The 17,527-nt window shown below is 39.9% G+C and overlaps 2 protein-coding genes and 1 long non-coding RNA gene across 4 annotated transcripts; all 3 read right to left on the bottom strand.

Moving 5' to 3' along the window:
* Window positions 1–2,164: 2,164 nt before the first annotated feature.
* LOC127777236 (uncharacterized) lies at window positions 2,165–3,488 on the bottom strand. Its single transcript, XR_008018302.1, has 2 exons — window positions 2,663–3,488; window positions 2,165–2,549 (listed from the first exon to the last, which is right to left on the bottom strand). It is a non-coding gene; the product is annotated as an uncharacterized LOC127777236 (long non-coding RNA).
* A 7,314-nt stretch (window positions 3,489–10,802) lies between these two features.
* LOC127777338 (uncharacterized) lies at window positions 10,803–14,020 on the bottom strand. 2 transcript variants are annotated; one of them, XM_052303914.1, is made up of 3 exons: window positions 13,840–14,020; window positions 11,531–11,865; window positions 10,803–11,246 (listed from the first exon to the last, which is right to left on the bottom strand). In XM_052303914.1, exons 2-3 carry the CDS (start codon window positions 11,863–11,865, stop codon window positions 11,021–11,023), a joined length of 561 nt encoding a protein of 186 aa, XP_052159874.1. In that variant the 5' UTR covers window positions 13,840–14,020; the 3' UTR covers window positions 10,803–11,020. The 2 variants fall into 2 exon arrangements, with proteins under 2 accessions (XP_052159874.1, XP_052159873.1); XM_052303913.1 differs by lacking the exon at window positions 13,840–14,020 and adding an exon at window positions 13,137–13,799.
* A 1,984-nt stretch (window positions 14,021–16,004) lies between these two features.
* LOC127777339 (polyubiquitin) lies at window positions 16,005–17,489 on the bottom strand. The gene is made up of 2 exons (XM_052303915.1): window positions 17,359–17,489; window positions 16,005–16,663 (listed from the first exon to the last, which is right to left on the bottom strand). Exon 2 carries the CDS (start codon window positions 16,661–16,663, stop codon window positions 16,202–16,204), a length of 462 nt encoding a protein of 153 aa, XP_052159875.1. The 5' UTR covers window positions 17,359–17,489; the 3' UTR covers window positions 16,005–16,201.
* Between the last annotated feature and the right edge of the window lie 38 nt (window positions 17,490–17,527).

Here is a 17,527-nt window from a genome sequence, read left to right on the forward strand (position 1 = left end):
CTTAACTGAATTGCCATTATTGGCTAGAGAAACCTAAAATACATAGTCTTTTTCAATATTTGCAAATTAATTTGGTTTAAACATAATAAAGTGCAAATATAGGTTGGACCATAAAGTAATAGATAACTTCATTGCGCCATGGTGCTGCATAAGTACTGTCGAAGGACGTACCGGTGGAGATGGTCAGTCACACAAAGCGGATAGAATATATGCATATCAAATATGAATATGCATATTTGAGAATAGGTAGATCAAACACAATAGCCGAGACAAGTCAATGTGGTAATAGATATTCTTTAAAAAAACCTTTGTGGAAACGTTATCACAGCACAAACCCATGGCTAACTTGATAAAAACCAGTGGATTTTCGCATATTCATAATATAACATCACTAATTGGTTGCACCGAAAGGAAGAAGCTTCTAGTTAGTGTGTGTGTGTTTTTTTTAAAAAAAATATATTTGATAAAATATAGATTCCATATCGCATCGTATACGAAAAGGGATTACATCGTATACGTCATATGTATGAGTCATAAGAAAATAAGAGACTCAAGTTAGTAGTTATCAAGTTAGTAGTTATCCTATAGATAAAAGTCAAATATGATATTGTCGTTTTGCACATGCTTCAAGTCAAATTCCTATAACTTTCCTATCCGTGGCGGAGATCAAATATAGATTGCATATCGTGTTGTACACAAAGAGGGATTACATTGTATACGTTGCACGTACGAGTCATAAGAAAATAAGATACTCAAGTTAGTAGTTATCCTATAGATAAAAGTCAAATATGATATTGTCGTTTTGCACATGCTTCAGTCAAATTTCTATAACTTTCCTATCTGTAGCGGAGACAGGAGATGTGTGGCCTGGCCCCCTCCAACAATTTATTTTGGGACTTACACATAATCATCTAATTGGTGCTCCTTCTCATTTCAGATTATAAGTCGTTTTGACTTTAATCAAAATCAAACTTTTTAAGTTTGATTAAATTTGTAAACAAATATACTAATAACAATAACACTAAATTAGTTTCATTAAATCTATAATTAAATATATTTTTATAGCATATTTGTTTTGTGTTGGATATGTTGCTACTTTTTTAAAAAAATTGATTAAACATAGAATAGTTTGACTTTGATCAAAATTAAAATGACCTATAATCTGAAACGGAGGTAATAATTAACCTAATAAAGGAGTATTAGACTCCCTCTCTACGACTCAGCCACCCTATGTTTAAATCCTAGCTCTGTTGTTGTTTCCCATCAAGTTCTTTCTAGCTAGTATTTAAATTTCAAATCAGTGTAATTTCAGGCTTCACCATATGCAATACCTAAGCACCTAACGATGTTGAAATTTTTGGAGACAAAAAATCAATCAAATCTAAAACATTAAGGCCATCTAGGACAAATCAATAGATTTCATATAAACTCCTAGTGAGAAAACACCTGCATGCGCGTTACCTTGCCTTAAAAAGGAAAACTAATTAAGATTGATGAATGGATGCATAAACCCACACAATTTTATCATCACACAAGGGCAACCTTTTCAGGGTAAAATGTAATTTAACAAAATAATGGGTCATTGATCTGGAGGTCCTATCGATATTATAACGTATTTGACGTAATAAGATTGTGTCTTGTGTGTAAACAAAGCATAACTACACACCGTACATACACATCGTGTTTTTTTATTTGAACGAAAAGCATAAAATGCCTTATTTATTGAATATAGAAGGGATCAATAATTACGAGTAAGGAGTAAGTGTAATATTTAAAAAAACGATTACGGACCATAGCAACACCTCTGCTAGGCGTTTGGCTCCCGTTATAACCTAAGATTTTGACTCTTACTTTATCTTCTCAATAAGGGCTGCTGTGGATAACTCCTTATTTCGGAAATACACACCGTGTTGAGATAAAGCTAGTTAGCAGAAGAATGTTCTAAAAAAATGCTAGCAGCAGAATAGTGGAGCTATATATATATAGGATAGATGGCTGACAAAGTGACAAATGGCAATAAAAAACAGGTGTACTCAATATTACAGAGTTCGGTTTTGTTAATTGTTCTTTTTCTAAAACCTGCGCGACACACATGAGTAAAGCCATAGTAAAAAACAACCTTACACATATAATCGATTCTTTTTTCATTTTTAACTCTAATATATATTTTTTTAAAAAAACTCATGTTTTTATTTATTAGTAGACATAGAACAAGATACATGAGTTGCAGCAGTACAACAAACATAGATCACTATAGTACATCCAGTTTTGCACAAAACCCCCTCTAGAATGGGTAAATTACACTTGAGATCAGAATTTTGCAGAAAAGGACTAGAAAAAAATACACAAAAGCAATCGGGTTCTCTTTTAGTTGCATGTGGTGTTGATGGCGGATGCTTGGAGCTTGATTCTGGCGGAGCTTGAAACAAGGCCAGCTGCAAAAGGTAGAGCTTGTGCATGAACTCTGAAGGGGCCTCCATATGTGGAGGTTGAGGCACGGCAAACAATTTGGATTGTCAGCCACACTAACGAAGATTTCCGCCAAACCTCTTTCAAAAGATCAACACAACAACAGCCATAAAAACGGCCAGATCAAATCCACCAACGAAGGAAACCAATCAAACGTAACACGGTGAACTGCAAAGAAAGCTGGGGGCCATACCCAAAAGGGGCCTTCTTGCAAAGGAGGTTCAGATCTTCCTGGCTAGAATCAACCACATCAGCTACCTCTTGAGAAAGTTTCGCCGGAGATCAGGAAGAAGACCGCTTTTCTTGAAAGGGGCTCGCCGGAGAAGACGAAGTGGGCCGGCACAACCTTTACTTGAGCAAAACCAGTAGCACTCTTGCCGGTGGCTAGGGAAGGGAACCCGCCGTCGTCATAGCTCGCCGTTCGAAGGTGATCCGATGGAGAACCCCGCAACAACAGGACGAGAGCAGTCGGCACCCGCGACCATCTCGACGACAAAAAAAAAAGTAAAAACACCAGAAAGACCGAAAAAATGGGAGAACCCCGACTAGTTCTCCTCCTACTACTTATAGAGCGCGAGTCCGACCCCCCCCCCCCCCTCCACCCTCCGCCGGTGGCGAGCTGCCGGAGGAAAGGAGGAAGAGGGGGCTGGAGAAATGGGAGAAGAAATGATAACTGAATGGAGTGGAGAGGCTTCAAGAGAGGACCCTCTAGCAGTCTAGCAATATATTGGATGTGTGTTAATTTATCGGCAGAGATTGGGTATGTACATAATCTACATTATAGAATAATATATAATCGTCCTTTCTAGCTGGCTATTGGGAGTTTGGAACCGATCAGAGCAGAGCTTGGGCGATCAGAGCAGCAGAAGGGACCAAATTAACCAGTAGCGCTAGAGGCAGGAGACGGTGAGGCCATGTCACGCTCTGTCTCTGTAAATCCATCGCCGACTCCACCATTTCGGCCTCACCAACCACCGCAGCAACCATCGCCAACTCATCTTTGCCTCGCGCTTAGGGGACGCGCGCTGCTGCAGCTGTGTTCATCTGGTAGAGATCCATATATGTGCGTATTTATATATGTAAGATCTCGTGTAAATTCGTGGTGACCATAGGATTTCATACAGGCGGAAACTGAGCATCTTGGGTCGTTTTCGTGTATGTGTGTTTAACTGGCAATGAAAAGGTCACTAACTAGGCTTGTTTGAAAACGATTGTTTCTATAAGTAAACCCATATAGGATTATGAAAATTGAGGAAGCTACTCCAAGTTCAGTCATTGCTATCATGGGAGCTCCAAACTGTGGATCCGTAAGTGAAAAATTGTTTAATTGGCTCACACTTTCAACTGTTTTATGTTATATATATATATATATATATATATATATATATATATATATATATATATATATATATATATATATATATATATATATATATATATATATATATATATAAAGAGTAAATTGGATTGGTAGTGCACAAACTTTTTAGGTGGGTGCAACTTATTACATAAACTTGTGAAATGCTTGTTTCGATACACGAACTTGTCTAGTTTGTGTGAACGAGGACCAAAATAGCTTGGCAATGTTAATTTTACGAAGTTGATGTTGATTAGGATGGGATGTGCATACGTACTAAGATATGCAATATTTATAAATTTGTTCTCTACTTTATCTTTCATCATTGAAGTGTTGAATTTCATATATGTCTAACCCTTAAATCATGGCTCGTTTTTTTAATCTTTTTCTACGATCATTATATCCATTCTATTTTTATTGAAGAGGTGTATGTCTAATAGCAAAAATTCTCAAATATATGTTTACATAGTATCCTAATGAGCTCCTAAATTAATAAGATTAGCCATGTAGTGTCCTTTTTGCCTTCATCCACACGCACCAAACAAGTTCATGCACCAAAACGAGCATTTTACAAGTCCGTGCACTAGATTGACCCACCTGACAAGTTCGTGTACCGGCGATGCAATTTACTCATTAAAAAAAATAAGTTATACTATGTTCCATAGCTAACTTGGCATAACCCATGGCTTTTTACTTAGCAAATTCAATTATACTAGCCACTTGGCAGCGCTTTGCGCGACTTTGAGCAATGCCATAACCTGCGTATAGGAGTTGACGATGGATATTGACAATTACGGGATAGGTTTCATGAGACTATTCTCTTCGTCCTCGAATATAAGGATTTATATATTGTTTAATAAAGATTGCATTCGAGCATAAAAGGCTTTTACATCACTTTACTAAGGAATGGTTGGAGTTGAGAAATTACTTGAGAGTAAGATGAAATGAAATTTGAATGGGAACTGAGGTTGAAGGGGTAAGTAATACTCTATAAATCCTTGCATTCTGCATAATTTCAAATATTGTAATGCTTATATTTGGTGGTTTGAATGGGAGCTGAGGTTGAAGGGGTAAGTAATCCTATAAACCTATACAATTCATCTCCACTTAGTGAAGTTAATAGGAATTTCCTGCATTGCGGTTGAGCCATGTCATCCAAAAGAAGGAGAACCATTCAGCCCCTCTCTATTCTCCTATCAGCACAGCCCGACTTTGTGCACATGAAGGCCCAATTCACAATGTAGCCCATTACAGTTGTCGTCCCCTAGCTGCAAGTCTGCAACGCCGCCACCGTTCGGCGTTCGCTCTCCTCCTCGATCGCGGCGGGCAGCCAGGAAGCGCGACCATCACGCAAACGTCACGCTTCTTCCATTCACCGCGCCGCTTCCTTTGCTGATTTTATGGCGACTCTCCCCCTCCCAGCGCTGCTATGCGCGGTAGTCGAGGGATCACGACCTCCCGTGGTTCGCTCCCCATTCACCCAGATCCCTTCGTTTACACTTCGATCTCCTTTCTCTCACATCTGTATATCATTGGCAATATAAGCATAAAAGCCATCGAATCTGTTTCCTCCGACTATCAAATCGTCGCCCATCTTCTTAAACTTCCCCTCCATTTTTCATCTCCCATGTATGTATGTCGGGGCACCAGGTTGAGTCTAGCTGCACATCGCCTACTCCTCTTCGGGCTAAAGAATGCACCTTTTTTTTTAACAAGGGTGGCCCTTTCTGTGCCCAGCGCCATGGAGGTAAGCACCACCACCGCTTCTCTAACCCATGAAGGTAAGCACCATCATCGTCAATTTTGCAGCCCAAATACAGAAACAGAAGGAGGTCGCTGGCGCTGGGCAAAATTGCTCAACTTGCCTTCTGATTCATCACTATATCTATGTGACCAGGTCTGACCGTCTGAGGCATTGTCCAACTTTCAGATGTAATTTTTGCATACGGCAAATGGATTCAGAATTGCAGACACTATTCATAAAACACAAAGGTAACCATATCTACCAGCGTTTAAACACTTATTTACATTGATGCTTCTGTTAAGAAAAATATACCATACGTACTAATTCAATTGCTGATCGATTGCAAAAATATATCATGGAAAAAACATTCTCTTATTCCATAAAATTTTCAGGCTGCAAAACTGCAATGCTAATCTTCTCTTTTTAACTCATGACACATGAACAACCTACCAACAACAGTTCTTCTTCTCCTAGATTGTAACCCATGCGTTTATCCTCCAGATGTGTTCCCTTTCATATTATTGAATATTGACCCTTTATATGACCATCATGTTATCCCTTCTCCTAACACAAAAGTTGAACTACTGCATCTGGAGGCTCCTAACATAAAACATCATGGCACTAAGAACAACAGCCAAATTTAGTATCATCATATTATTAATTGCCAATTTTGTTTGATTTACGAAAAAAAATCCTCATAGACATAGCACTCTTGAAAGTTGAAACAACATAAAAGTTTTTGATTCATATTCAAGTTATTACAATTTATCTGATTTAGCTATTACAATGTTCCGCAGCAACGCAGCGGGGTATCATCTAGTACTCTATAAATCCTTGTATTTCTGGATAATTTCAAATATTTTTAATGCTTATATTTGTATACAGAGAGAGTAACTACCTTTAAAAAAAATTGAAGCGAGAAGAAGAGGGCAATAAAATTAAAGGAGAAGGTTATGTTTTATTCTTATTTTCTTGTCATAAAAGGTGAAGGTTATGATCGATTGAGATAAAGAAATCAAATATAAGATGGTTGTAGTTAGTTGAGATGAATGAATAAGTGAAGTAGCTGTGTATATTATATTTAGGACAAATTTTAAATACTAAATGTGCCTATATATATTTTAAGATAGAGAGAGTAATAAAATTGGCACTAAGGTGGATGTTGCTCTTCCATTGTAGGCCACTGGGATGAGCTTCTATTGGTCTCCATCTACGTTTGTGTATTGTGTAGTATTATGTTTACTAGAAAAAGTATCCGTGCATTGCAACGGGTAAAGTCGTTTTCCCAATAATACATCAATAGATATTACGAACTATAATAAGATTAATTTTATGTGAATTTATAATCTAGCTACCTTGGTCAAAAAATAAATCCACCTAATGAAAACATCAGCTAAATTTTTCGTTGGTTTCATTTTGTTACAATTGAATTAATAAGCAGTCATAAGATTTTGTAACAACTTTAAGCAATTAAAGTGGTACCAATGCTATTTCTATTAAAAAAACTCAAAACAAGCTAGAAAGATCACCAAGCTAAGTGGTGGCAGCGTGTGGCTCCGATTGTGTGTGATTCCAACCTAACCTGACTTCGCATGCGCGGTCCATGAAGCCCACCGGCCCAGGGGTGACACTGGCTCGACGCGAGAGGGACCGCTCAGATTTCCCCAACTCAATCCCCTTTCCTCCTCATCAGGGTGTCGCTGCTACCTCGCTCCTCGCCAGATCCGGCCTGAGACTCGTTGGATATAGCCTTGAGAGGCAGTGGTGCGTGGCGCAGCTCGACCGAGCCACCGCCAGCGGCTACTCCACGCACCCTCCTCGCCATATATGGCCATGGGAGGCGGTGGCGGTAGCTCGAATGTGGTGGTGGTGGCTGAAGTTCGACGGCGGCAAACTCATGTTGCTCGTGTCTCTAGCGAGGTCCGACGACGACGTGAAGTTGATTGGGAGCACATGCGACGAATAATGCCATGTGCGGCCGAAGATCGAAACCGGTGAGACCATGACTTTTGTGATTGGATTTTTGCTCGATTTTTTTCCTCGTTTGATGCTCTTCAATTCTTGTATTTGGGATCTAATTCGAGGAAGTTTGTAACCAAATTTTGTATGCTGTATATGCAAGTTCTTTTGGTTTAACACGAATTGGTTTAAGTTTAGTCCTATATATATGTAAAATCCCGACCAGAACTGATTTGACGTGGACTTGGGATGATTTTTGTGTTTTATTGATACGGACTCGGGATGATTTTTATGGAGTGGACTCGGGATGTCGCGATCGGAAAAATTTAGGTGACTTTAAACGAAAATTTTCACCGGATTCCTTGCGTATTTTTTTATTAGGTATAGATATTGTATTTGGGTTCTAATTTGAGGAAATTTTGTAACTTATTTTTGTATGTTGTATAAGCAAGTTCTCTTTGTGTAACACCAACTGGTTTAAATTTAGTCTCATATATATGTAAAATCCTGATCAGAACCAATTTGATGTAAACTCGGGATGATTTTTGTGTGTTATTTGATAGGGCACTGAGTTAGAGAATTTGTTTCCGTGGTGTAACATTGTATTGCCCGTGTGTTTTTTTAGTGGCTGCCTATTCAGATGCTCCCTATTTTTATTTTGATACATGCGTTGACTAACACTGTAAGAAAATAAGAAAAAGAAAATTCTAACAAAAAAAGTGAAAAAAATGGTTCATCAGGATTAGTAGCACTATTTGCATTAGGTGGTTCCAAACTTCCAATTGGTCCAAGAAATAAATAAAATTTGAACTTAACAGAAAATTAACACGTCCACCCAGGTTCGACAGGTCTCGACCCTATGCGTGCACTCTGTTCATGCACAGTTTTTCTTGGAATAAGTTTACCGAGATTTTTTTTTAGTCTCTTAACCACAAAACCAGAAATGTGTAAGTGAGAAGGAAATCGGAAAGGCCCACTTGTCAGCATCATCCTCTTCCTTTCTATTTTCTTCTCCTCTTTTCCCTTTTCTTGCCGCAGAAGGGAGAGCTGCAGCAGTCGCCACGGCAGCGAGCGGCGGCGGCGAAGAGCGGAGTCGGCGGCGGGCGAGCATGTAAGTGAGAAGGAAATAGGAAGGGTCCACTTGTCAGCATCATCCTCTTCCTTTCTATTTTCTTCTCCTCTTCTTCGCTTTTCCCTTTTCTTGCCGTAGAGGGGAGAGCTACAGCAGTCGCCGCGGCGGCGAGCGGCCGGAGCGGCGGCAGCTGAGAGCGGAGTCGGCGGCAGGCGAGCGTGTAAGTGAGAAAGAAATAGGAAGTGCCCACTTATCAACATCATCCTCTTCCTTTCTATTTTCTTCTCTTCTTCTTCTTTTTTCCCTTTTCTTGCCGCAAACGGCAAAAACATCTTCAATTTTTATAATAGTAGAGAAGTAGAGATAGAGAAAAGGCATTTAAAGAGGCTATTGAATATACTCATTACCCAATGGGAGCAGGACGAGGAGAGAGAATCCGAATCTATGAACATTCAGGCTGTGTTCTTTGCTTCAAGTTCCCAACCCCTCTCCCTCATTTTCCACGCGCACGCTTTTCAAACTGCTAAACGGTGTGTTTTTTGCAAAAAGTTTATATACGAAAGTTGCTTAAAAAAACAAATTAATCCTTTTTAAAAAAAATAGCTAATACTTAATTAATCATGCAATAATGCATGATGGGACCCCTCCTCCCGAACGCAGCCTTAGAGGGCCGAACGGTTTGGATGGCTAGAAGTGCCCCTCTTCCTTTTGAAACAGGCAGGCGATTCAGATTCTGCTTTCTTGTGGCCTGACTTTTTATCATCAATCAACTTTGAAAAAATTTCATATATACCCCTAAAAATTTACTCAATCCCTTCAATACCCATGGCTTTGACCTCATCCCTAATATATCCTTGAGTTTTCGTTTTTATCTCCTCTATATACCCATCTCCGTTAGTTGACCGTTAAATATTTTAATATGACTATATTACCCATCCTATATATATGTGGTACCTACCCAATAAATTTTCATATGAAAAAATTAACTTATACAAAATACAAGCAATATAATCATTTAATGCCCAACTTAAAAAATAAAACTTATTATTTTTTATTTTTAAAAAATTATGATTAAATCCATACATTAGTTTCACCAGATAATTAAGAGCAAAAACTAAATGTTATTTAGGTTTAAATTTTTGGAAAGATATACAAAATTCATCAAATTTGATCTAAAATTTATTTAAAAATTTTAAATTTGTTTTCTAATTTGTGATAAACTAATTACATCCCCTTTGTTTTTTTCATAACGAATCTTTTTTCACTAAATATTTGTTGAAAAGTAATTTTCAAATTTTATGCAGAACTTTTTTACAATAAATATTTTTTTATTTTAATGAAATAGTGTTTTATTTTTAAAAATTCATAACAAATATTTAGTAATTTATTCCTTATTGGTTTTCACAACTCAAATAATTTACACATAAAACATTTCTAGCTTTTAACAATATACCAAGGACAATAAAGTAATTTCTACAGTAACTAACGGTCAAACTAACGGTCAAGTAACGGAATGGGTATGTAAGAGATCCAAATAAAAACTCAGGGGTATATATAAAATATCAAACAAATTTCAGGGACGTAGAAGGGATTGGGTGAAATTACAGGGGCATATAGGGAATTGGCCCAACTTTGAGAACATCAACTTTCCTTATGGTCTGGAAGCGCGGAAGCTGATAGCTGTGGGCCGTGGAGGTGGTCTGGAACTCAGGATGTATCAGATCATTGTCTATCCTAGTCTACTACAGAGTATATTTTAGAGTAAAGTGTACGGGCGGTCCTTAAACTTATAAGACTTGGATATGTCATCTAGTTCCCTAAACTCTCAAAATGCATATCCAAATCTCAAAACTTTTCATAGTGTGTCATCTAGGTCCCAAATCGCCACAACCACTTTAGAATCCTACGTGACATTGATGTGGCATGCCACACAAACATGACATAACATTATTTTGACTGACAAATGAAACCCATTTAATTTTTTTCCTTTTCCTTTTTTTTCTCTTTTCCCCCTTTCTCCACCTTTCACTGTGACCCGTGCAGAAAAAAAAGGAAAAAAAAAGAAGAATGAGAGGAAAACAAAAAAGAAGAAAAAAAAGAAGAAAAGGACACGTCAAGTCCATGTGGCATTGCCACATCAGTGTCACATATGATCCTAAAGGGGATATGTTAATTTAGGACCTAGATGATACACTTTGACAAGTTCTGAATTTGAATATGCATTTTAAGAGTTTAGGGACCTATATGTCACAATCCTACAAGTTTAAGGATCGCCAATACACTTTACTCATATAAATATATATACACATGATTGGTGTTCTATGAAGCACATACCAATATACCATACACGCACAAACCTATAAACACACGATACCAAAAATTCTTATAATCGCCCCGTGTTGGAATTGCTTGTGATCAATCAGAACATCTTGGGCTTGGACGGTGCGAGCATGGCGAGGTGAAGAAAGCCGCACCCAAGCAGCAGAAGCAGGAAGGCCAGGAAGACCGCCACCGGTTCAGTGACCAAGCCAGACCACAATGCCAACACTGATAAGACCATCAGGGCGTAGCCGCTCCAGGCCAGACTGCCCTCATCCGGAATGGCGTTCTCCTCCTCCATCTCTGCATTATTCACCATTCCATCCCTGCACGTTGCAAGAGTAATGTAAGTTTTGTATGGTTACACCCACAACCCAATTTGTGAATGGTGTGTGAAACTGTTTACTCGCATGGGATCCCATATGGCATGAACATGACACTGAGGGTTTCAGGGCAGCACACACGAGTTATGTAAGAATAAAACCAATTATATGTGAATTAGGAAAATATATCAGATCCCGTTGTCTAGATTTTCAACAAGTCATGGTTGATCCATTCCCTGCTTTTATAGGATGGTTTGCAACAAAAGAATTAGTGGTATGTGCCTTACCGTCCTGTGCTTGCTGGCGCTGCTACACCTTGGCTGTTGTTGCCACCGTGCTGATGATAATATACAGGAAAAGCGATTTGAAAACCGTAGAGCCTGAGGCAGCCGATGAACCAGGTCATCAACGCAAGAAGCAGCAGAGGCCACGGCACATGTACCACCTGCCAAGGCAAAACCATCATCGGGGCTGCACCGAACAGCATGAGACTGAACCCTGACCAATTAAACTGATGGGCACCATTGGCTGGCACCCCGCGGTTATGGTCAGGGCCTGCATTCACCCTGTTGAGATCAACAAGCTGGCCACCAGGGAGGTGGTGCACGTTGTGCATCAGCATCTGCACGTACAAAAACAACCAAACATGGTGAGTGACCATGTGAAATCACAACTATACATGGAAATTGATATGAGCAGAGCTTGTAGACGGAGCAAACAACCACCACATTTGTTCTGCTTTTACTCGATGTCTTGGAATTATTCCAGGCATGAATGATCCTTGTAGAAAAAAAAGAAAAGCAAACCACCACATACATATAGGTCGATTGTGTTAGGATGCCACTTAGACTGCTAGATTTCAGTGTTCAATTTATGGCTGAAACCAGCGATATAAAAGTGTTGAATAGTATAGGGAGAGGAATACAACTGCGAATATTAGACCATAGGCCCAGAACCGTGAGAAGATAATAATCTAGCTGTTGTGAACTTGTGATAAATCGAGTAAACACATACTCCCTCCGTTTCAAAATGTTTGACACCGTTGACTTTTTAGCACATGTTTGACCATTCGTCTTATTCAAAAACTTTTGTGAAATATGTAAAATTATATACCTACATAAAAATATATTTAACAATAAATCAAATGATAGGAAAAGAATTAATAACTACTTAAATTTTTTGAATAAGACGAACGGTCAAACATGTACTAAAAAGTCAACGGCGTCAAACATTTCGAAACGGAGGTAGTAGCAAATAACCACCCTGTACATATAGGCCAATTGTGTGAGGATGTACCTCAAAGGCTCAAACTACCAGATTAGGATATGGATGAAACTGATAGTAATTAATGTAAAGAAGTGGTGAATTCAGATAGGGCAGTCCTAACCCATAGTGTCCATAAGCAGTGTCTATGGTGCCATGTCAATAGACATCACAATAGAAACTACACTCTACAACCCATGGTTTTTTAAAGTGGGTCATTAATAAATACATCATCTCTCTTCTCTACCAATCATATTTATTCTTCATCTATTATGAAGACACTATTCTCTCCCAATGCAAAACTTGATAGTGTCTAGTGCATAGGTTCTCGTGTTGAAGCTGTGTTTTGCATGAGACCCAGTTTCTTCTTCTCTTCACTCTCTCTCTCTCTTAATTAATATAGTGCCACATAAGCTAAAAGTCCTACATGGCAATGTAGTTAATGCCATAGACACCATCCTAGGTGGAGGGTTGAGACTGCCCTAAGAATTAGCATGCAGATGGAGCAATAAATCAGGACAAATAACAAACAGGGCATATCAGAAGTAATGTACTACGAGTTCTCTTTAAACATTCATCCTGCCCAAACTCTATGTGAACTTGTGCAATAATAATCTAGTCTGAACTCACCACTGTGGCACGCAAGGCAGTAGATAGCAACAGTATTATAGCAAAATCGCAGCCATCAGTCGGCCAAATCGCGTGCTTATCTACTAGAACGGAGCCCATAACACCAAAAGGGGGAGTCTAGTTACTGCAGAATCGGACAGATAGTACATCAACTGATCTACATGACCTTCGATATGAGTTCGTATATAAATATCTGCATAAATTTCTGAATACCACAGGCTTATGATAACACAAATCACCAGGTTTTAAGGTTAAATAAACATCAGATTTGAGGTAATATAAGCATTAGATTTGAGCAATATGTTACTTCACGAAACTCGTTTCGGGTAAGATCTGACCAGTGGGCCATTCCTGTCAGTCCCACATCCCCATTCATCTTTCCTCCCCCTTCCTTCTCCTGATCCCCTTGCAAATATCAGACAACGCGATCAATGGATCATCGCTCGAGAAGAGAGGCGCCGAAAGGGAATCGTCTCGAGCTCTAAGGTTTATTGAAATAAATAAAACCCACAGCCATCGTTTTGCGTTATTCATCATGCCCCCAAAATTCGTGGTCTAATTTTTTTTTTGTTGTTTTCCGACCATACATATCATCTAAATCCGCTTCCCGAATCGAAGCTCTGACATACGTAACAACACACAAATCCCAAACAGATTGAACAGCACGGAGAAATGGATCGAAGGGGTTGCTCCGCTGGCGTACCTTGACGAGGACCGTGCGTGGGGTGAGCCTCGCGGAGATCGAATCGAATCGGTCGCGCGGTGAACGAGGGGCTCACCGTCACCGGAGAGACGACGAGGCGGGGGAGGGGCGGCGGCGCGGCGGGGGAGGTCTCCGCGATGAGCGGCGGCGAGAGGGGGGAGGGGGAGGAGTGGGAGATGCCACTGTGTCGGCTCGCGGAGAAAAGGGAGGAGGAGTTTCCTTCTCTCGTAAGCCTCCCCTGTTTAGAGCGATCTCAACCGTCCACCTCGCGATCTGACGGCATGTGCGGCCAGCAACAGCCTTGACACTTTTGGTTTGGGGTTCTGTCATGAGATCGGGGGTTTTAGGGGGTTTTAGACTTGCATTCAAGTGGATGAAAGTTGAATTTGAGCTTTTTTTAAAAAAAAAAGTAAATTTCAATTGAGTTGTTTTTTTTCCATCTACTAGGTAAAAATCTCTTAGCTAGTTAACGTCATAATAGCGGAGTTGAGTAAGATATAGATGAGTGGCATGACAAGTGATAGCCGTTCATAATTTTTATCCGTTGCTAAAACTTACTTCCTCCATCCAAAAAAACTTAATCTAGGAGGAGATGTAACCCCTCCTAAGACAACGAATCTGGACAAACAAGAGGGAGTGGATAACAAATAATCCCACTGAAGACTGGCTTTTCCGACCTTCCACCAAATCCTAGGCAATCTCAGATCGTAGAGATTTTGAATTACTATTCGTCGTCTCGCAATAATAACATGTGAGACTTCTAGCAATAGTGTGAATTGAGCTCTAATCGCAAATCTTTTTTCTTCCACAAATACGTAAAAAAATTGCACGTCGGTATATTAGAAGAAATAGAGTTTTAGTTACGCAACACAACTAACTAGACCGGTCATTGCCGGTTACCAGGAAAGGACCTCGAACGAAAAAACAAACGCTGAAAGATGTTAGCTCTAATCATAAATCATCGAGTCCTACCTGTAGTGAGAGTAATAACAAAAGCAATACGAGGAAAAAAGGAAAAAAAAACCTTTACATAATCGTAATAAGTCTATGAATTGCTTGGCAGGGAAGACGGTGAGAGCAGCAGCCAAGAGCAGAGTAGACAGATGATGGAGATTAAACAACGAGTGCTAGAGGCAGGAGTCGGTAAGCCCATGGCACGCGCTGTCCCTGTAAATCCATCGCCGACTCCACCATCTCGGCCGCAACAACCACCGCAACATCCAACTCCAACTCATCATCGCCCCGAGCTTAATTAAGCTTCGCTGCTGCAGCTGCGTCATCTGGTAGAGATCCATATATGTGCGTATTTATATACAAGTTCTCGTCTAAACTTATATAATATGGTGTAATGGTGATCATGGGATTTCGGGCCTGTTCACTTTGATGACAAAAAAAAACTTTACTAAATTTTGGCATTTGCCAAAATTTTGGTAGGATTTCTTATATAGTTACCAAAATTTGGCAGCAAAATAAATATAGCCACTTTTTTGATAACTTCACCAAAATTTGGTAAGGTTGAAAATGCATCAAAGTGAACGGGCCCTTCGTACAAGAGGAAACTGAGCATCTTGGGTCGTTTTCGTGTATGTGTGTTTAACTGGCAATGAAAAGGTCACTAACTAGGCTTATTTGAAAACGATTGCCACTAATAAGTAAATTAAACCCATATAGGATTATGAAAAATTAAGGAAGCTACTCCTGGCTGAGTCATTGCCATCGTGTTTGCTCTAAACTGTGGATCCACAAGAGAAAAATACAAGTTCCACTCAACAATCCATAGCTAAATTGGCTTAATCCATGAGTTTTCAATTATATATCTATATAGTTACATTAGTCGTCTCGCTTGGGGCAAAAGAAAGAAGCTTCGAGTAATGGCACAGCCACTGAAATCTGAGGTTGTGGACATCAGTGAAGTGATCTTCTGTTCTAATAATACAAATGCTAGTGATGGTACCAATAAGCCAGTCAAATTTTAGGCCTGTTACCTGTAACTTACTTCAGGTGATTGTGATCAGAGAGGGCGGTTGGGCCAAACAGCTAGTAATGGTACCAAACGAGTTTGGCAATGATAGCACCAATATGTCACTGAAATTCTAGAACCTCTTGTGCCTTGAGCAAAGTCTAATGGCACAAGCATACCGTTTTCTGGAAATAAAGAACACATATCCAGAATAAGCAGGATTGATTTTTCTGAAAAACAGGGACAAGTATCAAGAACAAGCAGGATGCTAACTAGAGTTGTTCTTAACATATATCGTGTCACGACGATGATTGAAACCCAAATGGGAACTTGAAACTAACACCATCACAAACTTCATTTGCGCAAAGCCACCGCCCACCAGGCGTAGCAAAACATCTGAACCTACCGGCCACCACGGAGGCGGAGCACCAGGTGCAAGGTGGACTCCTTCTGAATGTTGTAATCAGCCAGTGTACGTCCATCCTCGAGCTGCTTGCCTGCAAAGATGAGGCGCTGCTGGTCCGGGGGAATTCCCTCCTTGTCCTGAATCTTCGCCTTCACATTGTCGATCTTGTCCGAGGACTCGACCTCAAGAGTGATGGTCTTTCCTGTCAAGGTCTTCACAAAGATCTGCATGCCTCCCCTGAGGCGAAGGACAAGGTGGAGGGTGGACTCCTTCTGGATGTTGTAATCCGCGAGGGTGCGGCCATCCTCTAGTTGCTTGCCAGCAAAGATGAGACGTTGCTGGTCAGGTGGAATGCCCTCCTTGTCCTGAATCTTGGCCTTCACATTGTCAATTGTATCAGAGGACTCAACCTCGAGGGTGATGGTCTTGCCAGTGAGTGTCTTCACAAAGATCTGCATCTGTACATAAGAAAAGAAGACAGGCTTATGAGAAAATCAATCAAGACAGAAGCTGGAACACGGATGATCTATTTCTTGTTATAATCATGGAGTAAACAATGAAAAAACAACCAACACCAGATTCATATGAACTCCTAGATTAGAAGATTTCATGGTTTACGGAAGTAATGGGAGGACCATATACATATGAGCTCGTAGATTTCATGGTTTAAAGGAAGTAATGCAAGTTACCCAAAGATTATAGTATACAGGAGAGCTTCCAGGTAGATGTAATAGTGAATTAGGAAAATTTCTGAAGGGGTCAGATCATATATGAACCAGATGGATCAATGGGTACTGGAATGAATGATTTCACTTTGAAACGTACAGTATACCAACAAACCAGAGCATCCTTAGAGGAGTAATCTCCACATCGTAAAATCGAGTAGACTATATTAGCGGTCCATATTCATCATCTAAGCGAACCTGTTTCCATGATTTCATCAATCTACCAACAGTATTTTGAGAGAAATCCCCAAACATCCATACGTAGCAAACACTAGCAACTAAATCGAACTAGATGCACCCAGCGGAAACAAATTTAATTAGATGGGGATCATCAGAACAGATCTATCGCTAGTCATCTAACCGGAGCAAAATCGAACAGAAACCAAGGGTATAGGGTAATAGGGATCAAGCGGCTGATGCATACATACCTTGACGAAGATCGCGAGCGCCGAGCGGCCGCCTTGCTTCAGATCGCAACGATTTCTCGATTTATGTCGGGGGATTTGTATTCTTTGGATTGGGGCTACTTAAATGCGGGGAAGAAGAAGAAGAACATGGGCCGTCTCGGTTGCGACGCGTCACGGCTCACGCAGCTGA

The sequence above is a fragment of the Oryza glaberrima genome, chromosome 6 (genome assembly GCF_000147395.1).
Source record: "Oryza glaberrima chromosome 6, OglaRS2, whole genome shotgun sequence".
NCBI lineage: Eukaryota > Viridiplantae > Streptophyta > Magnoliopsida > Poales > Poaceae > Oryza > Oryza glaberrima.